Raw genomic sequence first — 26,263 nt, forward strand, 5'->3', positions numbered from 1 at the left:
GTACCACTGATGATGTGAGTCTTATGGCGTACAAAACTTGCGAAGTTTTAATTGCATATTTTTATTCAACTCCTTACATTATATATTATAATGTGGTCTCAATACTGCAAACTTCTCACATCTGGATATGTTCAATTATACAGTTATTACTGCTTTAGTATAAGTGCACATAATGAAACAAAGGTTGCATCAATCTTTTTTTTTTTTTTTTTGTAAAAAAAAGGAAAAGAAAGAGAAAAGGCATTCATATAGAACTGTAACTGGACACCTGAGCTTTGAGAAGTGGATTTTTTTGTTTATTCCATTTTAGACTAGAATTATGATGAAGTATGTTTTATAATAATGCCATTCATGGAAGGGCATAAAGTATTTTAAAGCTGCTAATGGATTTCTGAACCAAAAGAAGAAATTTTATATATTGGATTATGATATGTACTGATAACATTCTAACTAAGGAGTTATTTGAAGATTAATTCAAGAACACTGCTGATTATTAATTTGCACTTTTCTGTAATAATGCTTTTAACTTTTAGTGAAGTATTGCATTAACAGTATCTCTCATGCACGAAAGATTGCAAGATCTTTTATTTAAACAGAAAAGATGGCCAAGATAAAATCATTTAAGAGTGTGTGGACAAGTGATCAGTGAGAAAGAAAGAATCTGTTGATATGTTTCTTAAACTAGCAGTTGTAGTCCTTGAGGTAAAAAGAATGGAAAAGTGTTCCAAAGAAAATAGGCAGATAGAATGAAAGAGAAGGATGAGAAGTTATTTGATAAGTTTGTTGAATTTGAACTGTATAGTGTTAACCATTAATTAATCATGTTTTTTGCACATTTAAGGAAAGTGGTGGAATGTGGTGATCGGTGAAGCAGCCCATTAACGTAACATCACAAAGACATACTGTAGAAAGAGTGTGTTCCACCATCCTTTCTGGATAGTATAGAGATTCTGGTACCATGCCAAATGCAAAAACATTATTCTAAGTCTGGGTGGATTTGTGATTTATATAATGCTCAAAATTGTATAGGGAAGTAGTAGTGTCTCGTATGGAAGAGGACCAAGTGTTTTGATTGACGGCTATAGATACAATGTATGTGTTTTGGCGAATCGCCCCAATAAAAGAAATCTGATATAGACTATGGGGGTTAAAAAAGCAAGAAGGAGTGAAGTACAATTGTTATGAGAATAGACCGAAATGTGTTTTGGTAGCTTTAAAGTTCACTAAATTGTCATCACCTCACTAGAGAATGGTAAGGAGCTCTCTTTAAGACATTATTTATAAATGATCTTAAAGCTTGCATCACTTCATGGTGGGCTGTCATCAGCAAACCTATATATAAGATAAGATGAACTGACTAAAAATATAAATTATGGAACACAAAATAAAGCAGTCATAGAAAAACATATTTCATGATGATTATCTCCCCACATCAGAATGAACACACAGTAAGTGGAGGTAGATGGAATGAAGAGAACATTACAAGTGCGTTCTTTTTATGGCTCAGAAGACAGCAATATGATACTGTTTAGAAAGTCATGAAACAATTAAACAGTTAAGTTAACAAGCTACTAGTACATGTAAAAAGAATCTTATAATAAAAATATCATCCACAGACTTAAAACAGGGAAAAAATTTAGATTAATAACTGGAATGCAAAAAATTACCAGTTATGGGGGGGGGAATACAGTGATATAGCATCATAACATTTTTAGAGTAGATCCTCAAATTGAAGGTGGTGATATGAAGAAATTGCAATGATTTCTTTCTTCTATCACAGTTTCTTTAAGGCAAAATAGAAGCTGCAAATGCTAAACTGCAGATTTTCAAAAAGTTGAAGATTAAATTTAGTGGAAGGTAGAATCCTGTTTGAAGACTAATGAAATACAGATGCATTATGCTGTGTTCATTTCATATAAGACGCTCACATTTTTTGAACGAGTTTCAGATTGTATCTCAGAGGTGCTCATTTACTAGATTTTTGAGATGTATCCATTACATTGATAAAGGAATTGCAATTATATAATCCGATTATCTTTTTCTGTCAGCTAACAAGTAGGATTATGTTCTCCATGTCAGGGGACTAGCCTGACGATGGAATAGTTCAGTGGTAGGGCTGCTATCCTTCTTCTGAATTTAAACCTATAGGAGGAATAGGGTATATTGAAGGGGAAAGAGTAGATTATAGAATAATTATAGTAAGGTTTATAGAGAGGGCATAGTTGTAAGGCCAGAAATGAAAAATCCCATGGCCCTCGAGTACTCTAATAGCATAAGGGTCATAAAATAAGAAGAGTTGCTGATAAGGCCTTATAGGAAAGATTAAAGTAAGTGGATCTTCCTCAAAGTAGAAGAAGGAGAGGATAGATCCAGCTAGGGGTCCACCATGGGAGTGCCGCTTCCCTTACAATCAAGATGATTGCCCCTTATGGCCCTGTTGGTCCACGAGTCCTTATTCAGTATATTCGGACCACCTCACCATACACACACACACACACACACGCGCGCGCGCGCGAGCGCACGCATGCACACACACACAGTGAGCTCCCCTATCCACCACCCAGGGGACGCGCTCTCTAGGAGTTACAGAGTCCCCTGAGAGGTGACCCTGTAACTTAATTTAGAAACACATATGGCATTTATTGACTTTGAAAAAGCATTTGACAAAGTTGAAAGAAACATATTATTTAACATATTAAAAGAAAGACAAATACCAAATAATATCCTAAAAGCTGTCACAAGTATATATATGAAAATAATCAAATACAAATAAGATTAAATAACTAGCTATCATATACGAGAGAGATAAACCAAGGGGTCCGACAGGGATGTCCCCTCTCAGCAACTCTTTCTAATATCTACTTAAATGAAATAATAATAAAATGGAATAAAAATTTACATCAAGGAATTAAACTTCTCCTACAGTTAACTTAAACACTCTACTCTTTACCGACGGCCAAATAATAATTACAAATTCTGAAGATAACTTATAGAAAGCTATTTTGGATCTAAATGAGATATCCAAAGATTATGGTATGATAATATCAAAGGAAAAATCAAAAACTATGGCCTTTAAAGGACAAGATGCAGCAAGAACTAAAATAGTAATAGATAACAAGATCTTAGAAGAGGTGAATTCATTTAACTACCTAGGATGTGTGATCACATATGAAAATGAAAAAGATATAAACATAAAAATTGCAAAATATTTAAAAATAACAGGTGTAATTAATTCTATATTTAAACCAAACCTAGTTCAAAAACAAACCAGGCCAGAAGTATACAATACATTAGTCCTACCAGTCTTAATGTATGGAAGCGAAATCTGGACAATAAAACAAAAAGACAAACAAAAATTAACAATAGCAGAAATGAAGTTTATGAGAAAAACTGCAAAGTATACCCTATTTGATCACAAAAGAAACGAAGATATTATGAAAGAATTAAACCAAGAACCAGTAACAGAAAAAATTACTTTGAAATTCTTTGAACGTGTTCCATAAATGGATGGAACACGTTCAAAGAATGAAAACAGAAAGATTACCAAAACAAGCCTTTAAGTACAAGCCATTAGGAAAAAGAAAACCAGGGCGTCCTCTTAAACGATTCAACGATGACTTTTAAGGCCGAAACAGGCCATGCTAGGCCTAAATCCTTGATACGTATGATGATGTTGATGATGAATTATATAATCATTTTTTCAAGTACTTGTGTGTGTGAATATTTCATAGTGAGCACACTGAAGTAAATAAGTGTGTGTGTGAGTGAGTGAGTGATTTGTTCAGTAGAGTATTCCAGTTTATGAACTGATGATCACAAAACTCAATTAGTATACTGTCTATAAGTGCTTATACATTACTGAAATTTGTATATAATGATACATATGAAATCAGCAAATCAGTTAGCTGTTGGACTAATTTTTCATGTACCAACTACAGAACCTGCTTTGCAAGCCATTGAAGAATGAAATAAATAATTTACTGAGTTACTAATGTTTCTTTGGAATTTACACTAATATTTTGAAGTACGGAGGGATCAAATTTAAAGTATTCCTGTTTAAAGCCTTGTGTAGCACCACTTAGTGATCCAAATGCTGGGAAAGTTTGCAGGAATACATTGTGCATTAGGGTGATTGATAAGAATCTCACAGGCCTCCTTCCTTATGTTCATACCATGTTTTGGTGTGATGTGGAAAAACAGGACTGGAAAAGCACGTGTTGTTTCGTTGTTAAGTCAGAAGAAATGAAAAATTTCAAAAGCTAAATTGAGATTGCAAGATGGAGTGATCCAGGATATTAAAGCTCTGGGAGTCAAAAATTAGATGGATCTAGGCCCACACAGGGCTTTTGAATGAATGATGATGATGAATAATAATTCAAACTAATGGAAGCAATTTTTAGTAATGGCATAATTTATTTTCTCTCTTTTGAAGAAATTAGGTCATTGTGCATTTATAAGTAAAATTCTAATTATCTGATTGAACTGCAGAAAAACTTTCTCAATAATTCTTTGTGGAAAAAAACCATTTTCTTTTTGAAATCACTTTGATGTCATTTTTGATCTTATATGCCAAACATGAAATAAAGATTACAAATATCAGACCAGAATCTTTTCTTCTTTCATTGCATTCTTGGATTCCATGAGAGAGTTCTACCAACTAAGTTTATCATTAGAATCAGATGTAATATTTGATGTCAATGAAAATAGCTGTCTTTTTTCTTCTTTCCATTGAACAGAAAATGGAATGCTTTCATGACAAGAAATTACTTCCTACATTATATCAAATTTTATTTTAGAGCTCATGAGACTATGTTATCACACTTTTTCTTTTTTTTTTCCCTTTTTCTTTTTTTTTTTTATTTATTTTTTTAATATCTTGTGTTACCACATTCAGCAATTTTTTTTAGTCTTATTACTATCCAACATTAAGTTCACTTAGCAAAAATTTCATCGTTAGAATATTCTTTCTGGATATCTGTGTGGATATTATAAAAGTGAAAACATGTAGGATTAATTTATGAGCACAAATTCAGCCATTTTACACAGTCACAGATCAGGATATAGTGCAACTGCCTATGCAGTATTTTTTCAAACCAACATAGCAGGCTAATAGAGGCCTTGAGAATATGGATGCATACAGTTTGTAGTTCAGATCATAGCTTGATTCCAGTGTCTGAAATTTTAAAGAATTTCTGAAAGACTGGGCTATTACATCCTCTTTTAAATATCATCATAAATCAGATGTAAAAAAATGGTGCAAGTGGTTGAATGGTACAAAATTTGAAATTAGAGGGAAAAAATCTAAATTAAAGTAGTTTGATTTCACACAATGCCCCATTTGAAAGCTTTAAATTGTATACATACTTCTGTTAGTAACATTTAATGAAATAAAAAACATTTTATTTTTGTATAGTAATGTTTCTTTCTGGAAAGTTCAGAAATCTAAAAATTTCCTGTATATTTCCATATGTAAGTTTTGAGAAAGAAGCATTACAAAACATAAGCTATATGCTTATGAGAGTTAATATATCATTTTGAACTTAGCACTATTGTGATTTTCTGACATTTCTAACTGTGTAATTAAGCATGTTGATTTCATTTTATCTGCAACTCAACTTTTTTTTTCTTCTTTATTGTTTTACATTATCCAGGTTTAAAAATGGATAGTTCTTTGGATGAGAGAAAGGATGGACAACTTACTATTGTAGATATGTTTTCTAAAGTGTAAGTAATGCATGCAATCACCAGATATGAAAGTTATGATGTGCTAAGTGATATATATATATATATATATATGCTGAATTCTAGATAAATTATGAATTTCATGATATTTACCTAATTTCTGATTTTCTAATAATATCTTCATAATTGATCAAAATACATAACTGTTTTGCAGCACACATATTTCCTGTATACAAAGCATAATTGCAGTTACATTTACTGTTGTATTTCAGTACTTATAACTAATTTTGAATGCGGCCTTTTCTCATTTGATGAAAATAGTTCATGATTATCACACTATAACTAAGTTTGCACACATTATTGGAGTGTGTGGTAGTCAGAGAATCATTGTTACATTATTGTATAAATCTGTCATTGTGCATAGACAAATGTGTGCATTCACAAATATGTTCATGACTTGTTGAGTAACTTGTGCATGCTGAGGCTTTAGGAACAATCAAGAAAACTGAATTTTCCAACTTCCTACCAAAAAAACAAAACATCTTGTTGTTGCGTGCGCACTCTCTATTTCTCTCTATCACTCTGCAGGGTTACAAACACAATACGTTGCACTTCCATATTCAGATTTCCATAGTTGTAGTGATGCATGTTGAAATTTCTGGAATAAACTACATAGAGACAGAAATGAAATAACCAATAGCCAGCCTGGTTGACCGAGTGGTTAGCATATCTGCTTTCCAGCCAGAAGGCTGCGGACTCGAATCCCGCCATGGGCATGGACATTTGTGATTATTTGTGAAAATAGTAATGGTGGCGATCAGCAGCAGATGGCATTGGTGTGGATGATGAAAATAGTCGTGGTTCGTTTGTGATCCTTTGCTATTGGAATGTGTGTTGACATATCTGATAGTAATTCTTTTATTTTGTTATCTTAAAAATGCCTTAGATGATAGATTGAGTGGTGGAGACGGAGATATGGAGTAGGCGCCCTCCTTCGATGAGTCTTTGGACTCCCTGCAGGTGTCATGTTATAATAATAAAAATAGCTAGCATTATCAAAGGCATTTTTAAGATAACAAAATAAAAGAATTACTATCAGATATGTCAACACACATTCCAATAGCAAAGGATCCCACAATGTCTATAAAAAATAAAACCATATATTTGTTAGAAAATATTACAATGAACTTTTTAACCCACCCCCACACACCGAGACTACATAGGATACCTAAGGTCCACACACTTACACCACCATCATTGATGCCATGAATTACCCTACCTATAAACTTGCTAAACATTTGGCATCTGAACTCAACAATCATATTGGCAAGACATAATCTTACATTAAAAACCCCACACACTTTAAAACCACTATAAAGAACCTTTGATTAGAGAAAAAGGATTGTGTAGTAAGCTTTGATGTGTCATCTCTTTTCACTAATCTTCCAGTGGCCATTACCCTAAAGCTGCTTTTCAAAATATTCCTCCCTGATATTTGCATATTTTTTAAGCATTGTCTTAAATCAGAGTATTTTAACTGGAATAACCAGCTCCCACCTGTCTCCATTGCTGAATTCTTATTCAGTTTATGCAACAGCTGTAGAATCCCCTTGTCGTGCACTTCTATTTCTTCATCCGATGTGATGGTTGCACTGTTATGTACACCAGTTTGTTAGATTCACTCATACATACACTCATTTGAAATGCCTCATTGCTTCTGATACTATGGTGCCATCTGAATTTAGTAAAGTTATTCTTCCATAGTCATTGTTTCTTTTATTTGCAGCATAATAATAAACTTCTTTTAGGTTGCCTTTAGCCTGTGTAGCCAATTTCCTTTCATACTCCAACTTAGCTTTTCATGCAATACTCATAACTTTTTAGCATGCATTTTATATATTTCATAATGCCTCTCACTCTTATTTTCTTGATATTTTTTCCACATTATCTTCTCATGGATCTCTTGCTTAATGAAATTGCGCATCCACTTTACTCCATTCTGTTCTTTAACACATTCAAATACTGCATCATTAAAGCACGTTTTTATTGCTAACCATGCACTGATAATAGCCTTCCTATTCAACAACTGATGCCATGGAACCAAAGATAGTGTTCTCCTAAGTTAGTCTTAATTTCCAGATTTATAGTTCAGCATATAACCTGTCTTAATTGGAACATCCATATAGTTAGCCACTTCCCATGTGAGTACAGCATGGTCATTATCACCAACTGGTGACAAAATAATTACATCCTTAACTGAAATGCCTTCTAATGCTATGATGAAATCTAACACTCTGTCCACGAGTTGCTTCTTTCACATGCTGCTTGAGAAGCTTGTCACACAACAGCTCAATAAATTCTCTTTCAATCTTATGAGTTTTGTCTGATACCCAATTAATATTCGGATAATTTAAGTCACCTATAATGATTACTTGTTTAGCACTCATCTGGGTAATTTGGTAATGCATTTCTTCATCCTCAGCAAATGAACTGCCAGGTCCACAGTCAACACCCCACCATATATTTCATTCTGTTAGCCTCCATTTCACATTAGATAGCTTCAGATTTTGTGCTGCATCTAATATTGCCATTATTGCTTTCATGTGTTTGTCTTAATTGGATTGAATCTGATATTAGTAATAATTATTCAATGTTTTCACAAAAATTATTCACCCTTCCCTTCTCTCCTGTTTCTTCTGTTATTCCTAAAAAATACTATATCTTTTGCACTCAATTCTGGCAACAACATCTGATTCTGAGACCCAGGTTTTACTGATGTTAACAATTTTAGGGTGCATTGTGTTCATCAAAGCAACAAACTCTACCACTTTGTTTCTCAAGCTCCTGGCATTTTTGTGTAGACATAAGTTACTTTTGGTTTTCTTATACTTAAATCTGCAGCATGCTTGACACAGTTGGACAACTTTCTCTCTCCCCCCCCCACTCAAAATGCCTGAACCCATTGCGTAGTCCATTCATTCAGCAGATTCTCAACTGTGCTCATTGACATTTCTGTCACAATTACGGGTATACATCTTAGCTGAACCTATATATACAACCCTCAGCATTCCTCTCAAGATGATCTGGTTTCCTTGCCTCTCTGTGCATTAGGTCTCATTCCAATAAATACTTTCTCTATGCCTTATCCCTCTTATTACAAATCTTTTCTACCATCAAATTTATTATTATTATTATTCGTGACACCTCCAAGGAGTCTGAAGACTCATTGCAGGAGGACACCTATTGTACAACTCGCCGTCTCCACCACTACACCGATCCTCTACTACCAATCACCAACATCCGCGCCATCTACTCCACACATCCAAAAACTTGCATATTTTTTCTTCATAGGCTGTGCATTGAATCATTTGCTATCATTATCCTTCTCCTTAACTGACTACTGTCATATGTTGGTAACAAAATCTAACTTAAGTTTGTTAGATATTAGAGCTTAACTTAACAGTTAAACTAAAGAAATTTATTTCATATCCAAGCAGCAAGAACTTCAATAGCCAAAGATAAGAATGATTGCAAAATGTCTTGCTCATAACATACAAACAGAAACAAAAGTTTAAAAATTTCTTTTCAAAATACACTGTTATTATTAAATAATAAAGCAACATGTAAAAACCACAGTGATATCTGTAATTAGTAAAAGGACAAATATTTCGTATACTAAAATTAATAGTACATCTTCAGTGTATGTTACAGTAATAGGAATGGAATACAAGCAAAACGTTTGGTGGATCACCTATTAAAATACAATTGTTACCGCATGCTAGGAAATAACAGAAAATAACAAATTTAATCTATTAAGATAAATTGTTTTTTTACATAAGATAAAAGTCTCCCAGATCTTTGAGAGAGAAAGACAGTCATTTCTATTTAAAATCGGTCAGTGTAAGATAGTTTTACAACTTTCTTTGAATAAGCATTCATATTTGAATCTGCATCTATGGAGGAGAATAGCGTTATCCCACTGGACACTATGAGTAGAGTCAATACTGTGCTGCACATGACCAGACTTCAGAGGTTTGTTATAATCAATATAATATTGATGTTCTTTTATTCTTTTTTCCCAAAGAACGGCCAGTTTGTCCAAAATAAGAGACATCACATTCGCAAGGTATTTGGTAAACGCCAGCCAAAGATAGAGAAGACAGTTTATCCTTTGTAGAAGGTACTAAAGAAGAAATTTTGTTGATAGGTATATATGTTGGAATCGATTGATACTTTTCAGAATTCTACCTATAGGTTCTGAGATTCCTGGAATGTACAGAATAGGAACTCTGCAGACTGGTGAAGAAACTGTAGTATTGGAACATAAGAGTCAAGTATCTGTTGGATTTGATTGGAGTTATAATCAATTTGATTCTATTAACTTTTTAATGATGGAAAGTTCTTGTTGTAAGATTATTGGGGTAGAGCAAACTTTATGTGCTCTATGAATTAGAGATTTAAGAATGCCAAATTTTTGAGATGTGTGGTGCGCAGACTTTTTGTGAATGTATCTGCCAGTAAACGTGGGTTTTCGAAAGACGCTTGTAGATAAGATACCAGAAGACGTTCTAGTAAGGAGGATGTCCAAAAATAGTAAAATACCAGTTTTCTTTTTCCATAGTGAATTGGATGCGTGGGTAAAGGTTATTTATCCGTTGTAGAAAAGTGGAAAGTTCATCTTCAGTGTGTGGCCAAACAGCAAAAACATCATCGACGTAACGGTACCAAAGAGATGGTTGAGGATGAATGGATGAGAACATAGTATCTTCGAATTGTTTCAAATAGTAGTTTGCCAAAGGTGGAGACAGAGGGCTACCCATGGCAGTACGTTCAATTTGTTTGTAGATTTTGTTTTTCCAACTGAAATAACCTGAGTGGATGACATATTCGAATATCCTTGCGATATCTGGAGAGTAATCTTCATATAAAGAATTGACTGTGTCGGTTAACAAATCTCTGAAGTCTGGTCTGGCGCAGCACAGTATTGACTCTGCTCATAGTGTCCAGTGGGATAAAGCTGTTCTCTTCCATAGATGCAGATTCAAATATGAACGCTTATTCAAAGAAAGTTGTTAAACTATCTTACACCGACCGAATTTAAATAAGAAATGACTGTCTTTCTCTCTCAAAGATCTGGGAGACTTTTATCTTATGTAAAAAAACCATTTATCTTAATAGATTAAATTTGTTATTTTCTGTTATTTCCTAGTATGCGGTAACAATTGCATTTTAATAGGTGATCCACCGAATGTTTTGCTTGTATTCCATTCCTATTACTGTAACATACACTGAAGATGTACTATTAATTTTAGTACGAAATATTTGTCCTTTTACTAATTAAACATATCACTGGTTTTTACATGTTTCTTTGTTATTTAATTTACTATGCTACAGGTTCCTCTTAAAATCAGAACTGTTATTATTAATTTATTAACTTTAAACTCACTTTTTATTTTTATATTTTAATTCTGAATTTTAGTACAGATATTTAGTATATTTTGGATTTTGCTAAGGCTTTTGACAGAATACAGCATGGTAGACAGTTGCATAAATTGGAGAAAATGGGTTTGGGCTATACAATATTAGCATGGATAATAGGATGACTAACTGGCAGATATCAAAAAGTGGGACACAGAGGGATCTGAGTGTGCAAGGTTTAAGGTAAAAAGTGGTGTACCACAAGGATCAGTGCTTTGTCCATTGTTATTCAATCTGTACATTAATCATATTAGGAAGGATTTGACAAGTGACATAAGCTGTTTGCTGAATGATGCAAAGATAGGTAGGGTAATCAGGAATGCTGCTGATATGCAGTACTTGCAGGTAGAATGATTTGAATAGGCTGGAATTGTGGGCATGGGGAAAATGGGTCAGTTCAATGTCAGTAAATGTAAAGTCATTTATCCAACATCCAACGATGTAGATATCCATATTATAGATAATATAATACGGATATCGTATTATAGATAATATAATACGATGTAGATATCCAACATCATATTATATTTAGAAGAAACACACGTATAAACCACAGTGAAAATTATTTAATTGTAAATATTTCATCCTAAATATCTTAGGACATCATCAGTACAGTATTTAAACAAAAATTAGGAATAACATACAGTTAGGGCGCATGATTACAATAGAATCTCATGAAAACGTGCATAACGTGCTAAAGTAGTACAAAAAAAAAAAAAAAAAAACGTTAATTATTTAACACGGTTTTGTATGATAATTTCCCATACTTTAGGAATAGTAAGAACGTCATTGGGGTTTAGGTTTGGTCTGTGTAGTAGGGCTTCAGAACTTTCTTTGTATAAACGTTCATGTTTAAATATAGATCTATGTAAAAGTTTAGCCTTTTCCCAATGGATCGTATGGTTTTGATATTCAATTCCGTGTTGAGAGAGGCCAGATTTCTGCGGTTTAAGAAGACGAATGTGGTCTTGATGTTCCGAGATGCGTTTCTGAACAGACCTACCTGTCTGTCCAAGGTAAGATAATTTGCATGAGCATGGAATCTCATAAACACCAGGTAACATCAAGGGTGAGAATTTGTCCTTAGGAGAAGGTAATAAGTTGTAAATTTGGTTGATAGGTTTGTAAGTAGTGGCAAAATTGTATTTCTTCATAATTTTAGAAAGACGTTCTGAGATGCCTTTAATGTAAGGTATGGGAATCCTATGCACTTCTTCCTGTCTGGTTTGATGTATGCAGAAGTGACTGATGATTTTTTGAGTTGTTTTGGGATTATATCCATTTAGGATGGCTGTATTTTTGATAACTTCTAATTCCTGATTTAAGATTCTTCAGAGGAGCAGAATTTGTGTGCTCTGGAAACTAGTGATTTAATAATGCCAAATTTCTGAGATGGATGATGAGCAGAAGAATTGTGAATGTAGCTACCTGAGAATGTAGGCTTGCGAAAGACGGAAGTGGCGATGGAACCGTCTTCTTTTCTTTTGATGTGTAAATCCAAAAAAGAGATACCCTGTGGAGATTATTTTTCTAACGTAAAGTTGATGCGATGATGAAGAAGGTTAATTTTATCTAGAAACAGTTGTAATTCAGGTTCGGGATGATTCCATACTGCAAATACGTCATCGACATATCTTAGCCAAATTTTTGGTTTGGGTTCAAAAGGGAATATTTTTTCCTCAAGGTGTTCTAGAAACAAATTTGCTAGGTTTGGTGATAAAGGAGATCCCATTGCTGTTCCTTCCTCTTGCTTGTAAATTTGACCTTTCCAGGTGAAGTAACCTGATGCAATAACAAACTTGAACAATTCAACTATATCAGATGGAAATTTTTGAGTTGGTAATTCTATTGTTTCTTTATGGGGAATGTTAGTATAGAGGGAGACAATGTCGAAGCTGATTAACAAGTCAGTTTCTGATAGTTGAATGTCTTTAATTTTTGTGTGAAACTCATTAGAATTTTTGATTGAAGAGACTGAGTGGCCTATGTGAGGGCAGAGAAGGTTAGATAAGAATCTTGATAACTTGTACGTTGGACAGCCGATACAAAACAAGAATATCTGTGTTGTTAAATCTAAGAGTGAAGCTATATGAAGACTAAATTTAGTCACTCAGTGCAACTTACACTTGACAATGGACTGCAACATGGAAGTGTTCTTATCTCCATTGCTGTTCGTGTAGTAATGAACATTGTTCAAGATATGGTAAACAGCTGTGTTTGCAGATGATGTGGTGATTTGTACACATTCAGAAGAAGAGCTACAGTACAAACTGGACAGGCAGAACAGTAGTATGACATGGGTTATATTTAATAACCAGAAGAGTGAGATCATAATTCTAAAGCATAGAGAAAATGTAAAAGTTAATGGCATTATACTCAGTGGGCAAGTCTTGAAGAGTAACGACAACTTAAATATTTGGGAAATGTACTTTCTAGTGATGGGAGTTTCAATCAGGATGTATTGAGGGAAGATTTCACTGGACCAAAGCTTTTGACCAAAGACATGGAGACCTCACTGTCTCAAAGTAGACAACAGTTTAAGTTGTCTACTTTGGGACAGTGAGGTCTGCAAGCTTTGATTAACAAAAGTTACTTTTTGCCCATTTTGTCTTGAGCAGCAGAGACACGGAGACTTACAAAAAAGAGACATAATTATAATACCAGCAATGAAAATGAAAGTTTTAAGGACAGTATTGGTAAAAACAAGGTCAAATAGAATAAGAAACTTGAACGTGAGGAATGTGTTTGAGACTTGTGGAAGAAGTGCTTGTGAGCTGGATACAATTTGGACATATAATGAGAATGAATTTAGAAAGAATACCAAGAAGAATGTATGAAATGAAAATTAAGAAGGATCCAAAAAAAAAGTTGGGGAGTCCAGATAAGAGAAGATTTAGAAAAACAAAAATCTGAACTGGAACATTATTTATGAAGAAAGAATTTGGTGTGTATTGGTTTGAGAAATATAAAGCATTGATCTGCCTTACCTAACAGCTTCTTTTGGAACAGTTGTTGATAAAGAAGATGAATCTACGAGGTGTGGTCTGAAAAGTTCTCGGCTTAACAATGAAAAAACGAATTTATAATTTCAAAATTATTTTTATTTTTCAACATAATCTCCCTTAAGACTAATACATTTATTCCAGCAATGCTACAGCACCATTATCCTGTCCCTGTTGTGGTTCTCATAAGATCTACAAAATATCCCTCTGTCAGTTGCAATCACCTCTTGATTCGAAGAAAAATGCAAACCAGCGAAGAAGAGTTTTAGTTTGGAAGAGATAAAAGTCAGAGGGAGCCAAATCTGGGGAATAGGGTGAATGTTCCAAAATTCATAGTGCAGATCCCTTAATTTTCCCATAGCCAAAACACCTTTGTGGGCAGGTGCATTGTCCTGCCCAATGCACCTGCCCACAGGAATTTTTTCATCTAGTCTGGTTAAAAGATCGGAATAATACTCTGTGGTTATTGTTTTACCTTTCCAAGATAATTAATAAACAAAATGCCTTTAGTCCCAAACACCGATGCCATGACCTTTCCTGCTGATGGAACTGACTTTGTCCTTGGTGCTGAATAACTGGCTTTTGTTCACTGTTTTAACTGCTGTTTGGATTCTGGTGTGTAATGGTGAATCCATGGCTCATCCATAGTAATAAATCAACGAACAAAATCAGTTTTATTTTTGTTAAAACACCCCAAGCACTGTTCAGAAAGTTTCATGCGAGTGCGTTTTTAATCTGCTGTGAGCAAGTGCGGCACCCATCTTGCACAAAGCTTTTTCATTTGCAATTCTTCATGCAAAATATATCCTACACGTTCTTTTGAAATGCCTATTGTCTCATCAATTTCATGCACTTTGACTCACTAGTGATTCAATACCATATCGTGCACTTGATCAATGATTTCTGGTGGTGTTACACTTTTTGGATGTCCTTCGTGGATCATCTTCAAGGTATGGCTACATTTAAACTCAGCAGCCCATTTCTTAATTATCGAAAACGAAGGAGAAGAGTGCTCATAAACTTTTATAAACTTTGAACGAATTTCTTTTGTCGTTAAACCTTCTTTTACAAAGAATTTTGTAACTGCACGATACTCAATTTTATCCATTTTAAGGGATACAGACAGCTGTATAAAATAAAGTACTTGATAGAATGACTTGCAAATTCACATGGATGCTTATTGACAGATGTACCAACTTAGAAAAAAAAAATCTTCCCAATAGTTTGCCATCTATGGTCGAGGCCGAGAACTTTTCAGACCACCCTCGTATAATATCCTCATCAACATCCATGAACCCTTATAGATTCTGTATTCTGGAATTATGTTGTACATCATGGAACTTTTTTAAGGCACTTCTGGCCTCTTAAGTAAGGTACACCTGCAGTGCTATGATGGAATTCATCTGCTACATAAAGACATTTATAAACATCCTTGCCTGCAGTGAGATTTGAACTCATGGCCTATTGATCGGAGAGTAGAAGTCCAGTCTAGGCTTATAAACTGATGAACATTCTGGCTTATTATTATTAAGAGAGACCTCCATGGAGTCAGGGACTCATCAAGGGAAGCCACATAATACACACTCCAACTATCATATTTATTCTTGAATTCATTCACACTGCCTGCACTCACAACATCTGATGGAAATCCATTCTAATCATGCACCACCCTATAAGAGAAAAATCTAGCCTTCATCTGCTTCTTAGCGGCATTCATTCTCAACTTCCAAGGATGCCCTCTTGTCCTTTTCCCACTCTCCCTAAATTGAAAAATTCCATCAGTTGACATCCTGTAGACCCTTTTCAGAACTTTGTGAGTCTCAATCATATTATCGCCTCTTTCTTTCGCTTGTTTACAAGTGTCTGCAGTCTACAAATTCTCAATCTGACTTCATAATCAGTATTCCATAATTCTGATATCATTTTTAACACTCTCCAATATATCAGAATCACACCTGAAACCAGGAGACCAGACGTGCGCACAGTAGTCCAAGTAAAGTCTTATCAAGTCCTTGTAAGGAGGCAAAATGACATTGCAATCATAATTTAAAATTATGAATATTTTTACAAATCGTTTGTATATTATTAGATTTGGTTTCATAACATGTAAAGCATTTGAAAAATTGATGCACTTACTAGATTTTGATAGTTGTGTCACTTAAAATTTTTTATTGTAGTTTAAAATGATCAAATCTTGTGTTTTATAATGATATTCTCGTGTCAGCCATTATACATAACTTCTTGCTTGGCATTTATATGGAGTGCACATGCTCGCCGAGGAGTGTGATTGGTGATTGACAACTGACAGGGAGCATTTGATATCGGGGTAATGAGGAATACGAGAGAGAGAGAGATAGCTAATGGAAGTTTTTTAGAACGCAGACTGGAGAAATTTTGTTCTTAGTAAGTTTAAGTTTTACATGATAGTCAGAAGAATATTAATAGAAGATTCCGAAAAGGAATCATAGAACTGTGAGTCTTTAAACTGGAGGAGCTGAGACTGCCAACAAGTATTTAGTAAATAAAAGATATCGCAGTCAATTTTCTAATTGAATGATTGCAGAAACACCGATTGGAAAGTATCATTTGTCTTGAGGATGCTAGGTCTATTTTCTATGTCTGCTGGAAAAGATGACTGAATTAGCTCAATTTAGATACTTTGTTTATGAAGTAGTAGAAGAAACGTTTTTCCTCTGGTACAAAAATTAGTATATTGTGTGTCAAATAGAACTGCAAGAGGTAAGAAATATTTATACTTCAATGAGACAAGAGGAATATTGTGTGCTACATAAGGGAGATAAGACAGGATCCTATTGAAAAGAAGAAGAAAATTTTATATTTTCAGAAAAGGCCCTAACAAAGAAACTATGAACATTTTGTTATTGTAAAACAAGGTGTTTAGTGTGGTAGACATGATTAAGTATATATTAAACAATCCAGTAATAGAATGTATAATAGAAATCCAGTAATTTTAATGTTTTTTGGATAAGAAAATCTCTAAAGTGTAGATTGACTTTAGAAGGCCTTGGATCCAGTATTTTGTAGTTATATAATTTTATTTAAAGTGTATATATTGTTTTAGTTTTATTAAATATGTATGTTTTTTGTATTTGGTCTTGAGTCAGTGATTTTCCAGATTCTAAAAGAAACAGTTAAAACTCATTGCACCAATCGGAATCAAACCCTTGTGTAAATTCTAAACACTTGGAGTATAGAAATAATCTTTATAGAGACAATTCTCTTTACAACATCCTTATCTTTACATGTGAACGTTCATTTCAGCATTATAATTATCTTTTGAGTTGTATTTGCAATTTTTGCAACGTGGCTCCTGAACTTCAACTTCCTTTTACTAACACCCCAAGATCCCTAGCCTCATCAGTTTTTTCAAGCATAATCCCACCAATATAATATGACATTGGATATCTAATCACACCGAAGTGAATGACTTTACATTTATTGACATTGAACTGACATCCATTTTCCCATGCCCACAATTCCAGCCTAATCAAATCATTCTGCAAGTACTGCATATCAGTAACATTCCTGATTACTTTACCTGTATGATCAGCAAATAGCTGTATGTCGCTTGTCAGATCCTTCCGAATATTATTAATGTATAGATTGAATAACAGTGGACCAAGCACTGATCCTTGTTGTACACCACTAGTTACCTTAAATCTTGCCAACTCACATCCCCCCACATACCACTTTTTGATATCTGTCAGTTAGCCATCCTCTTATCCATGCTAATATTCTTTAATCCAAACCCATATTCTCCAACTTATGAATGTTGTATTCTGTCAAAAGCCTTAGCAAAATCCAAAAGTATCATAGTTTATCCATTTCCCTTGTCTAGTTCACTGGTAAAATTGTTATAGAATGTGAGCAAGTTACTAAAACATGACCTTCTCTTAGTAAATCCATGTTGCTCGTTGCAAAGTAGAGTTCACTATCAACCCATTTCTGAATTCGAGCCCTGACAAATTTTTCCAAAATCTTCACCACCACTCCTGAGATACAAATTGGTTGATAGTTGGATACATCAGTCATTGCATCACTGCATCACCCTTGTGTAATGGAATTACCATACATTGTTTTCATTCGTGCAGAATCTTTCCTGTTCTGAGACTCATATTAAGCACCTTGGTCAAAGAAATAGCCAGTTCAGCTGAACACTCAGTTTTTATTTATTATTATATTATCTTTTAAGTTTAATTATTAGATTATTGATTTGATTTGTATTGTCTCTGTATCACTTCTTAATAGTGATACTTGAGTTTAAAACAATTTAAAGTGTTAAGGAATTAGTGGTATTATTGATAGACTTATATCCAACAAAGCTACTGCTGTTTCCAATAAAAGAAATGTAATTTGATTAAAAAATTTGACTTGCTTCAAAAAGAAAAAGAAAAACATCTAGACATTAAAAAATTATCATTAATATTTCTTTCAAAGTCTTATCTGGCACCAAAAATAATATCTTAGAGGAATTTTGCCTTATCCCCAGAGAACATTCCAAAAGTGTACATTATAGTGTATACATTGAAATTCACATATAATTGTGTACATTGATATGCTATCTTCCAGGAGACTCTGCAGACCTCATTTTCATTCAAATTTCAGCTTAATTACTCAGTACTAAATTACCGCCTGGAAACATACCATAATTGGAGTTAACCGTTCTTAAAGAATTACGACAAGATAAAAAATAGTAATAAACATAGTAACATAGTAAACCAGACAAAGGAAATCAGCAGTTGTTATGAACACAGTTGACTATATAGTTAAAATGAACACCATATTAGAAGATTCTGACACTTACTTGGCCTTAGACTCTGATCCCACATGGCATACACATAATAAAACTAAAGATTTAATCAAAAAAATTACTTAATTGGCCAGAAGAATAAAAGAAATAAATAAATAAAAAATCTTTATTATTTAAACATCTATTAGTCCCAAGAATTTATAGAGCACCAAAAATACACACACACAAAAAAAAAAAAGATATTCCGTTTGGCCAGTTATAGATGAATGAGATTCCCTGACCTTAAACTTGGCAAAGTATCCTTGAATAAGAAAGTTCAAAGAAGTCTCAAATGCTAAGGATCCCCATACAATGTAACAAAAATCAATCTTAGTATACTACAGAATGTGATAGCAACAACCAGCATTGTTTTGTTGACATATGTAACATTTAATTTAATGTTTTTTATTCTGGTTACTTATTTGTATGTACCAATTGTAAAGTTCTGATAACATCTAATATGTGTAATTAATTGTTTTTATTATTTTTTTCTTTTTTGCATATAACTTGCTAATACTCCTGATGATGCAAGTTTGACCACTTACAAAACTTTGAGGTTTATATTTGTTTATTTTATTAAACTCATTATTTTTCTAACAGCATGTGGTCTCAATACCAGAAGCTTTCTGCAGAACTGTTAAACCACAGAAACTTGTATTCAGCTTAATGTTTGGCTTATTTCCATGATTGATGATAGTGATGAGCTGTTAGTTTGCCATTTGCTGGTTCTGTGAACAATCACAGATTATTGGCTTGTAGAATGAGCTTGTCTAGTGATGGACTGTATCTGCATTAATTAGTACTTTTATTTAGGAATTACACTTGTCATATTTTTTGAGCATAGTTTGTTCCCTTGGTATTGCATTACTTAAAAGGCACAAAGTTAGCTTGATCTGTAGATTTGTTTTTTTCCTTTTGAATTGAATATTGGTGCTTGTACTTATTATCATATTGTGTACTTACATCACGCTTTTACTTTATCTGCTGCCGTGAAAATAGCTTAGACTCAGTATTATCGAGATAACTGATTAGGCATTCAGAAAAAAAAAAGTAAAACATTAAATTATTATCATATATTAAATTTCTGGGATATCAAAATTTTAAATCATATTGTATATTGACACTAACATGAATTTCTTTTTTTTTTAAGTGGGAAACGGAAGAGGGAGATAGAGAATAATTTAAATGGATTGGCTGATATGCACTCAGAAGGGAAAAAAATGAAAAATGGATCTGCTGAAAAGTAAGTGAATGTTTGTCCATAATAATTTTGTTTAAAATTTGAATAATTTATTCACACTATTTCTTTTGTTTTGTTTTGGTTAAAAAACTTTTTTAAACAAATATTTTCTCCTTTTTTTATCATTTTGTTATAAAAATGATGGTATTTGATTTCTATATCAAATTAAGGATTACCCTGAAAAAGATGAGCTGAGCATATGGCTATTATGGAAAGTCAAAGCAATAGAATATAAATTTGAGTTTATTTACTACATAATCCTAAATTTAATTAGGGTTGAATCAGAATTATATTTTCATATACTAGAATTTTCAGCACTAATTTAGATGGATTTATTTTGATTAATTATGGAGATTACTATCATGTTAAGAATAATTAGTTTATTCTTAATTCTTTATTCCCAATGATTTGATCAACTGCTTATTCTTCTGGCCTGACGTCTAATGTAAAAAGATAGTAGTTGCCATAATTTAATAATTAAAACAAGTGATTTAACCACAAGAAAAAACCATACTAGTACCAGAGTTATGAAGATAAGTTATGTTCATATATCCTCGTATCCGTGTGTTGAGGCTTAGGTGCCATGAAGACATCATGTTGGAGGCTTAATGGAATATTTCCGAGCTGTATATATTTCATTAAGCCTCCAACATGATATATTCTTATTATTATGTAACACCTCCAGGGAGTCCAAAGACTCACGAGGGAGGGAATCTACTCTACAAGTTTCCGTCTCCACCAACTACATCTACCTTTATCATCTACACCAATGCCATCTACCCAGACCACCATCACTAGTATTTTCACAGACAATCACAAACATCTATCATTATGGCGGGATTCGAATCCGCGGCCTTTTGGCTGGAGAGCGGATACGCTAACCACTCGGCCAACTAGGCCGGCATATATCCTCGTCTGTTCTTTCTTGTGGTTATATCAGTTGCTTTAGTTTCATTTTTGTTCAAAGTATTAATCGGAACTTTCTAGTCCCCCCCTCCCCCCTTTTTGCATGCATTATCTCTTTGATACATTTTTTTTTTTAAATGAATGTTTAAATTCTTACCTTGGGTAATCAGATGAGTAGTCAAATAAAAACCAATAATAAAACCATATGATTGATTTCAAATTTAGACATTAGATATAAAGATAGTGTGTAAGATAAAATAAGATTAAAATGATTTTTTGGCTACATTTTCTAAAAGGAGTCATCTGAAATGTTGGAGATATGAATGGTTTTAAATAAATATTGAAAAAAAAATAATAAATAAGTAAATAAATAGTAATTTAAGGTTTAAAAATAACAGTATATTTACAACTAGATTGCTATTTTGAACTTAATCATAATAAGGAAGATTTACATTGCATGTGTTGATTCTGCCAGAGAGGCATGTGGTGAGGTTGTCTGCAAGGATAAAAAAATCAGAACTGCCTGGTGGACACAGGAAGTTAAAGAGGCTGTGAAGGAAAAGAAGAAAGCATATCAAAAGTTCCTGTCAAATAAGTTGGCTTGTGCTCTTAGAGAATACAGAGACAAATGTAAAACAGCTAAACACTGGGTAAAACTAGCTAAACAAAAGTCATGGGAGGACTTTGGCAAGAATATAGAAAATAAATATCAAGAAGGTGGCAAAATATTCTGGAGGTTGTTGAAGAAGCCTTAGAAATGGAAGAAAGAGTGCTGTAATAGGAATTAGAGATGATAAAGGTGACATGAAAACGGGAGAAAAAGATATCCTTGAAGTATGGAGTAATTACTTGGAAAAACTGCTAAATGAAACAAGCAATGATGACAGCACAGTGGTAAAAAACACTGCCCAGGCATGCAGTCAGAAATACATATCCATACTTGAAGTAGAAAAAGCCATCAAAGGCTTGAAATGTGGAAAGGCAGCAGGAGTATATGATATTCGACCAGAAATGCTGAAGTATGGTGGTATAAGAGTCTTACAGTGGCTGCATTGCATAGTTCAAAAAGCCGAGACAGACGGACGAATTCCTGATGATTGGAGTAGAGCTCTCATAGTACCCATATATAAAAAGGGAAATAAAATTGAATGTGAGAATTACAGAGGTATTACCCTACTAAGTGTTCCTGGCAAGATCTATGCAAGTATACTTGAGAAACGGTTGAGAAGAAACTTGGAAGCAAAGCTTGGTGAAGAACAAGCTGGATTCAGGCCTAATAGAGGCTGTCAGGATCAGATCTTCACTTTATGACAAATAGTCGAGAAAACATGGGAATATAACAAAGATCTCTATTTGAGTTTTGTCGATTTGGAAAAGGCATATGACAAGGTGCCAAGAGAGAAGCTATTCAATACGCTGCAGTTATATGGTGTGAATGGGGCATTATATCAAGCAATACTTAGTCTTTATTTGAGTTGTAAGTCAGCAGTTAGAATTGAAGGAAGTACAGGAAGATGGTTTAATGTTAAATCTGGTGTGAGACAAGGATGTACATTATCCCCTCTGTTATTCGTTATCTATATGGATCACATTATGAAGGAAAGTGGTATTAAACTTGATATCAAAATTGGAGATGTTAATGTCAGCTCTTTGCTCTATGCTGACGATGTTATACTTCTAAATAAATCCACTACCAGTCTGCAAGATTCTCTGACTAAATTGAATAGCTGTTGTGATAGATTTATGAAAATAGGCAGAATCATTGAAAATGTCAACTGTGTTGTGAATGGAGAACCTGTGGAACAAGTAAAACATTTCAGCTACTTAGGCACGATTTTTTCTGAAGATGGTAAATTAAATATAGAAATAGACAACAGAATCAGCAAAGCTGGTATGGTGGGAAGTCAATTGAATAAATTCATATGGAATAAGAGAGAAATTAGTCGGAACACTAAATTAGCTGTATACAAGACAGTGTTCAAACCAGTTTTAACTTATGGATCTGAGAGCTGGGTCAGAAGTAAAACACTTGACCAAAGACTAGAGACCACAGATATGAGGGTCCTGAGAAAGATTATAGGCATGAACAGATGGCATCCATGGCAATATCATATTAAAAACGAGGATATTAGGAAAGAACTTGACATTGTCAGCATCCAGGAATGCGTGAGCAGAGCTAATCTCAGGTGGTATAGTCACCTAAACAGAAGGGGCGAAGAAAGATTAGCAAAACAAGTGTTCTCAGCCAGGTTGGCAGCAAAATGACCCAGAGGTACACCAAGATATAGGTGGATTGATACGGTACAAAGTGCCTTAGACGATAGAAATATGAGATCTGATAATGTTGGAGTCTTGACAAGTAACAGACTGATTTGGAGGAAAATTGTGGATAGGAAGTTAGTAATGATGTAATTTTTTTCATGTAGTTCTATCATATCCTGTACACCCCTGAGGGTACATGACAGGAATTTGATGATGATGGTGTTTTAGCAAAGCAATAATGCACATGTATGTTCCTGGTTGGTTGTGAATAAATGCTTGTAAATTGATCCTTAAAAATTCCAAGTAGACAAGAGGGCATTGTATTTGAATTATTATTATAGTTTACTTGTGTGACTGGACCATGTTTTTTTTTTTTTTTTTTTTTTTTTCCCCTGTGTTTTTTTTATTTTAGAAAAATTAAATTAAAATTAAATATTAGAAGAATTGAATAATATTTTGAATCCTTTCTTATTGCTGTTTCACTCCGTTAAGTCTCCAATATGATTGAATGATTATATCTTGTTTTGTGGCTGAATTCATTCTTAATGTATAAAAGTGCATTTTTATTGGCACAATTTGATAAATCAAACTTTGTCAATAAAAATTGAAAGATTTTTACTTTTTAAAATAGAAAAAAAAAGAACTCTTTCTGACATTCCCTGATTCTCCATAATTATTAGGACCTTGTCATTAACATACATACTGATTAAACATCAAGTGTATATAAGATTGGTATTCTGAAATATATCTTTAAACAGATCAGCCCATTTGTCTGAAATAGGGTAAGTTGTAGTTATATGGAATTTGATAGATGCCAGGTAGAAGCAGCAAAATGATTTTACCTTTAGGAGATGACAAAAGTAGGCTGATTAGGTATATAGGTTCGTATGTGTCTAAATGTTAAAATTTCTTAAGGATGCAGGATACATGCTCAGAAGTTTCATGTCTGAAAGCTGCATTCCTATGGGATAGGAACCCCATGGAAGTCATCATTTTCTGTAGAATTTGGTGAATAATGTTTAATGATTTTTAGATTGTAGTCATTAAGAATGTGTTTGCTTGATAGGATTTTTTTTTCTTCTCCTGAACAGAGCTTGTTAAGCTCTCTTTTGGTGCGATCCCTTCTTTAATGACAGTATTGTAATGAGATATCAATCGCCCTTTGTTATGAGATTATAAAGATTGTTTTTTTTTTATTCCAAGTGTTATGATAGGGTTCAATTCTGATTGGTGCAATGACTTTTAACTTTTTCTTCTAGAATCCAGAAAATCACTGACTCAAGACCAAAAACAAACAAAAAAAAATACACATTTAATAAAACTAAAGCAATATATACACTTTAAATAAAATTATAATACTACAAAATACTGGATCCAAGGCCTAAAATAAATCTACACCCTACATCAGGGGTGGTCAACATATGGTGCATTGCATGATTAGAAGTAGCGCACTGAACCCCAGAGAAAAATTTTAAAAAATGTTGTATACGATTTCTTCTTCTTCTTCTTCTTCTTCTCTTCGGTCTAAGACGGGTTGAGTCTTCTTTTGAGCAGGATCTTCCAGTCTTCTCCATTCTTTGCTGTTCGAAAAAGTTCCTTGTATGTTCTGCATCCCGAGATGTTCTTCATTAATTTCAGCCAGATAATTCTTGGTCTTCCAGGTCTTCTTTTTTCAGTTGGAAAAGTATTGATTAGGACGTTAGGAAGTCTGTCTGCATCCATGCATACAGTGTGTCCAAACCATCTCAGTTGTTGTTTTCTAATTTTTTCTATTATTGTCTTTTTATACAATAGTTCTTGTCTGACTGTGATGTTTGTTTTCTTTTCTATCCAACTTGTTCTATTTATTTTTCTTAAGCATTTAATTTCAAATGCCAGCAGTTTTTTCTCCTCTCTTTTTTTTTTTAATTGTCCACGCTTCTGCTCCGTAGATGACTGTTGGTATAATTATTGCTTCATATAATTTGATTTTGGCTTGCTTAGATATCTTGTTTGTTTTCCAGATTTTCTGTAATTTTCCCATGGTGGTCCATCCTTTCGCTATTCTGTGTTTGATTGTTTTGAGTTCATCTATTGTTTCTGTTAGTTTTGATGCAAGGTATATGAAGTTGCCTACTTGTTCTAATTGTTCTCCGTTTAGGGTGGCTGAGATGGTAGTTCTGTTCCTCCCTATTTTCATCACTTTTGTCTTTTATATATTTATTGTCATGTCATATGTTTTACAGGTTTCATTTAGCTTGTTGATCAACTTTTGTAGTTCATTTGGGGTTCTTGCAAGAAGAACGAGATCATCTGCATATTTGATATTATTTATGTTTAAACCGTTGACATTGATTCCAGGCTCATTGCCTATTGCTTTCTTTACAACTTCTTCTATATATATGTCGAATAGGCATGTGGATAATGGGCATCCTTGCATTACTCCTTTTTGGATCTCTATTGGTTCTGTTGTGAGTGTGTCCTTTTTAATTATTGCATTTGTCTTAGAGTAATATTTTATCAGAAACTGTATTATATATTTGTCTATTGCTTTTTCTAGTAGAATTTTGAGAAGGATTTCTCTATTGATGTTATCGAAAGCTTGTTTAAAGTCCACAAAACAACAATATAGTTCTTTATGGTCTTCCCAGCTGAGTTCTGCTAGTTGGTGCAATGTGAAAATTTGGTCTATTGTTGAATAGTTTCCTCGGAAACCAGCTTGTTCTATGCCTATCATTTCTTCATAGGTGTTTTTTAATCTATTTTGTATAATTCTTATGAATATTTTATAGGTGTGAGGGAGTAAATTGATTGGTCAGTAATTTCTGCAGTCTCTTTTGTCTCCTTTCTTGTATATTGGGATGATCTTTCCAGTTCTCCAGTCATCTGGGATCTCTCCTGTTT

General features: G+C 33.6%; 1 protein-coding gene across 2 annotated transcripts in view; it reads left to right on the forward strand.

The window, feature by feature from the left end:
- Positions 1-26,263, forward strand: part of LOC150110586 (DNA (cytosine-5)-methyltransferase PliMCI-like) — a 678,915-nt gene that overhangs the window by 40,366 nt on the left and 612,286 nt on the right. For both annotated transcript variants that reach the window (XM_090399829.1, XM_090399828.1), the window contains exons 4-5: positions 5,652-5,724; positions 20,123-20,215. In XM_090399829.1, coding sequence (XP_090255955.1) covers positions 5,652-5,724; positions 20,123-20,215 — 166 coding nt within the window. The remainder of the gene's footprint in view (positions 1-5,651; positions 5,725-20,122; positions 20,216-26,263) is intronic.

This window comes from Typopeltis vanoorti, chromosome 1 (genome assembly GCF_054136105.1).
Source record: "Typopeltis vanoorti isolate ZY-2024b chromosome 1, IOZ_Tvanoo_1.0, whole genome shotgun sequence".
Classification (NCBI taxonomy): Eukaryota; Metazoa; Arthropoda; class Arachnida; order Uropygi; family Thelyphonidae; genus Typopeltis; species Typopeltis vanoorti.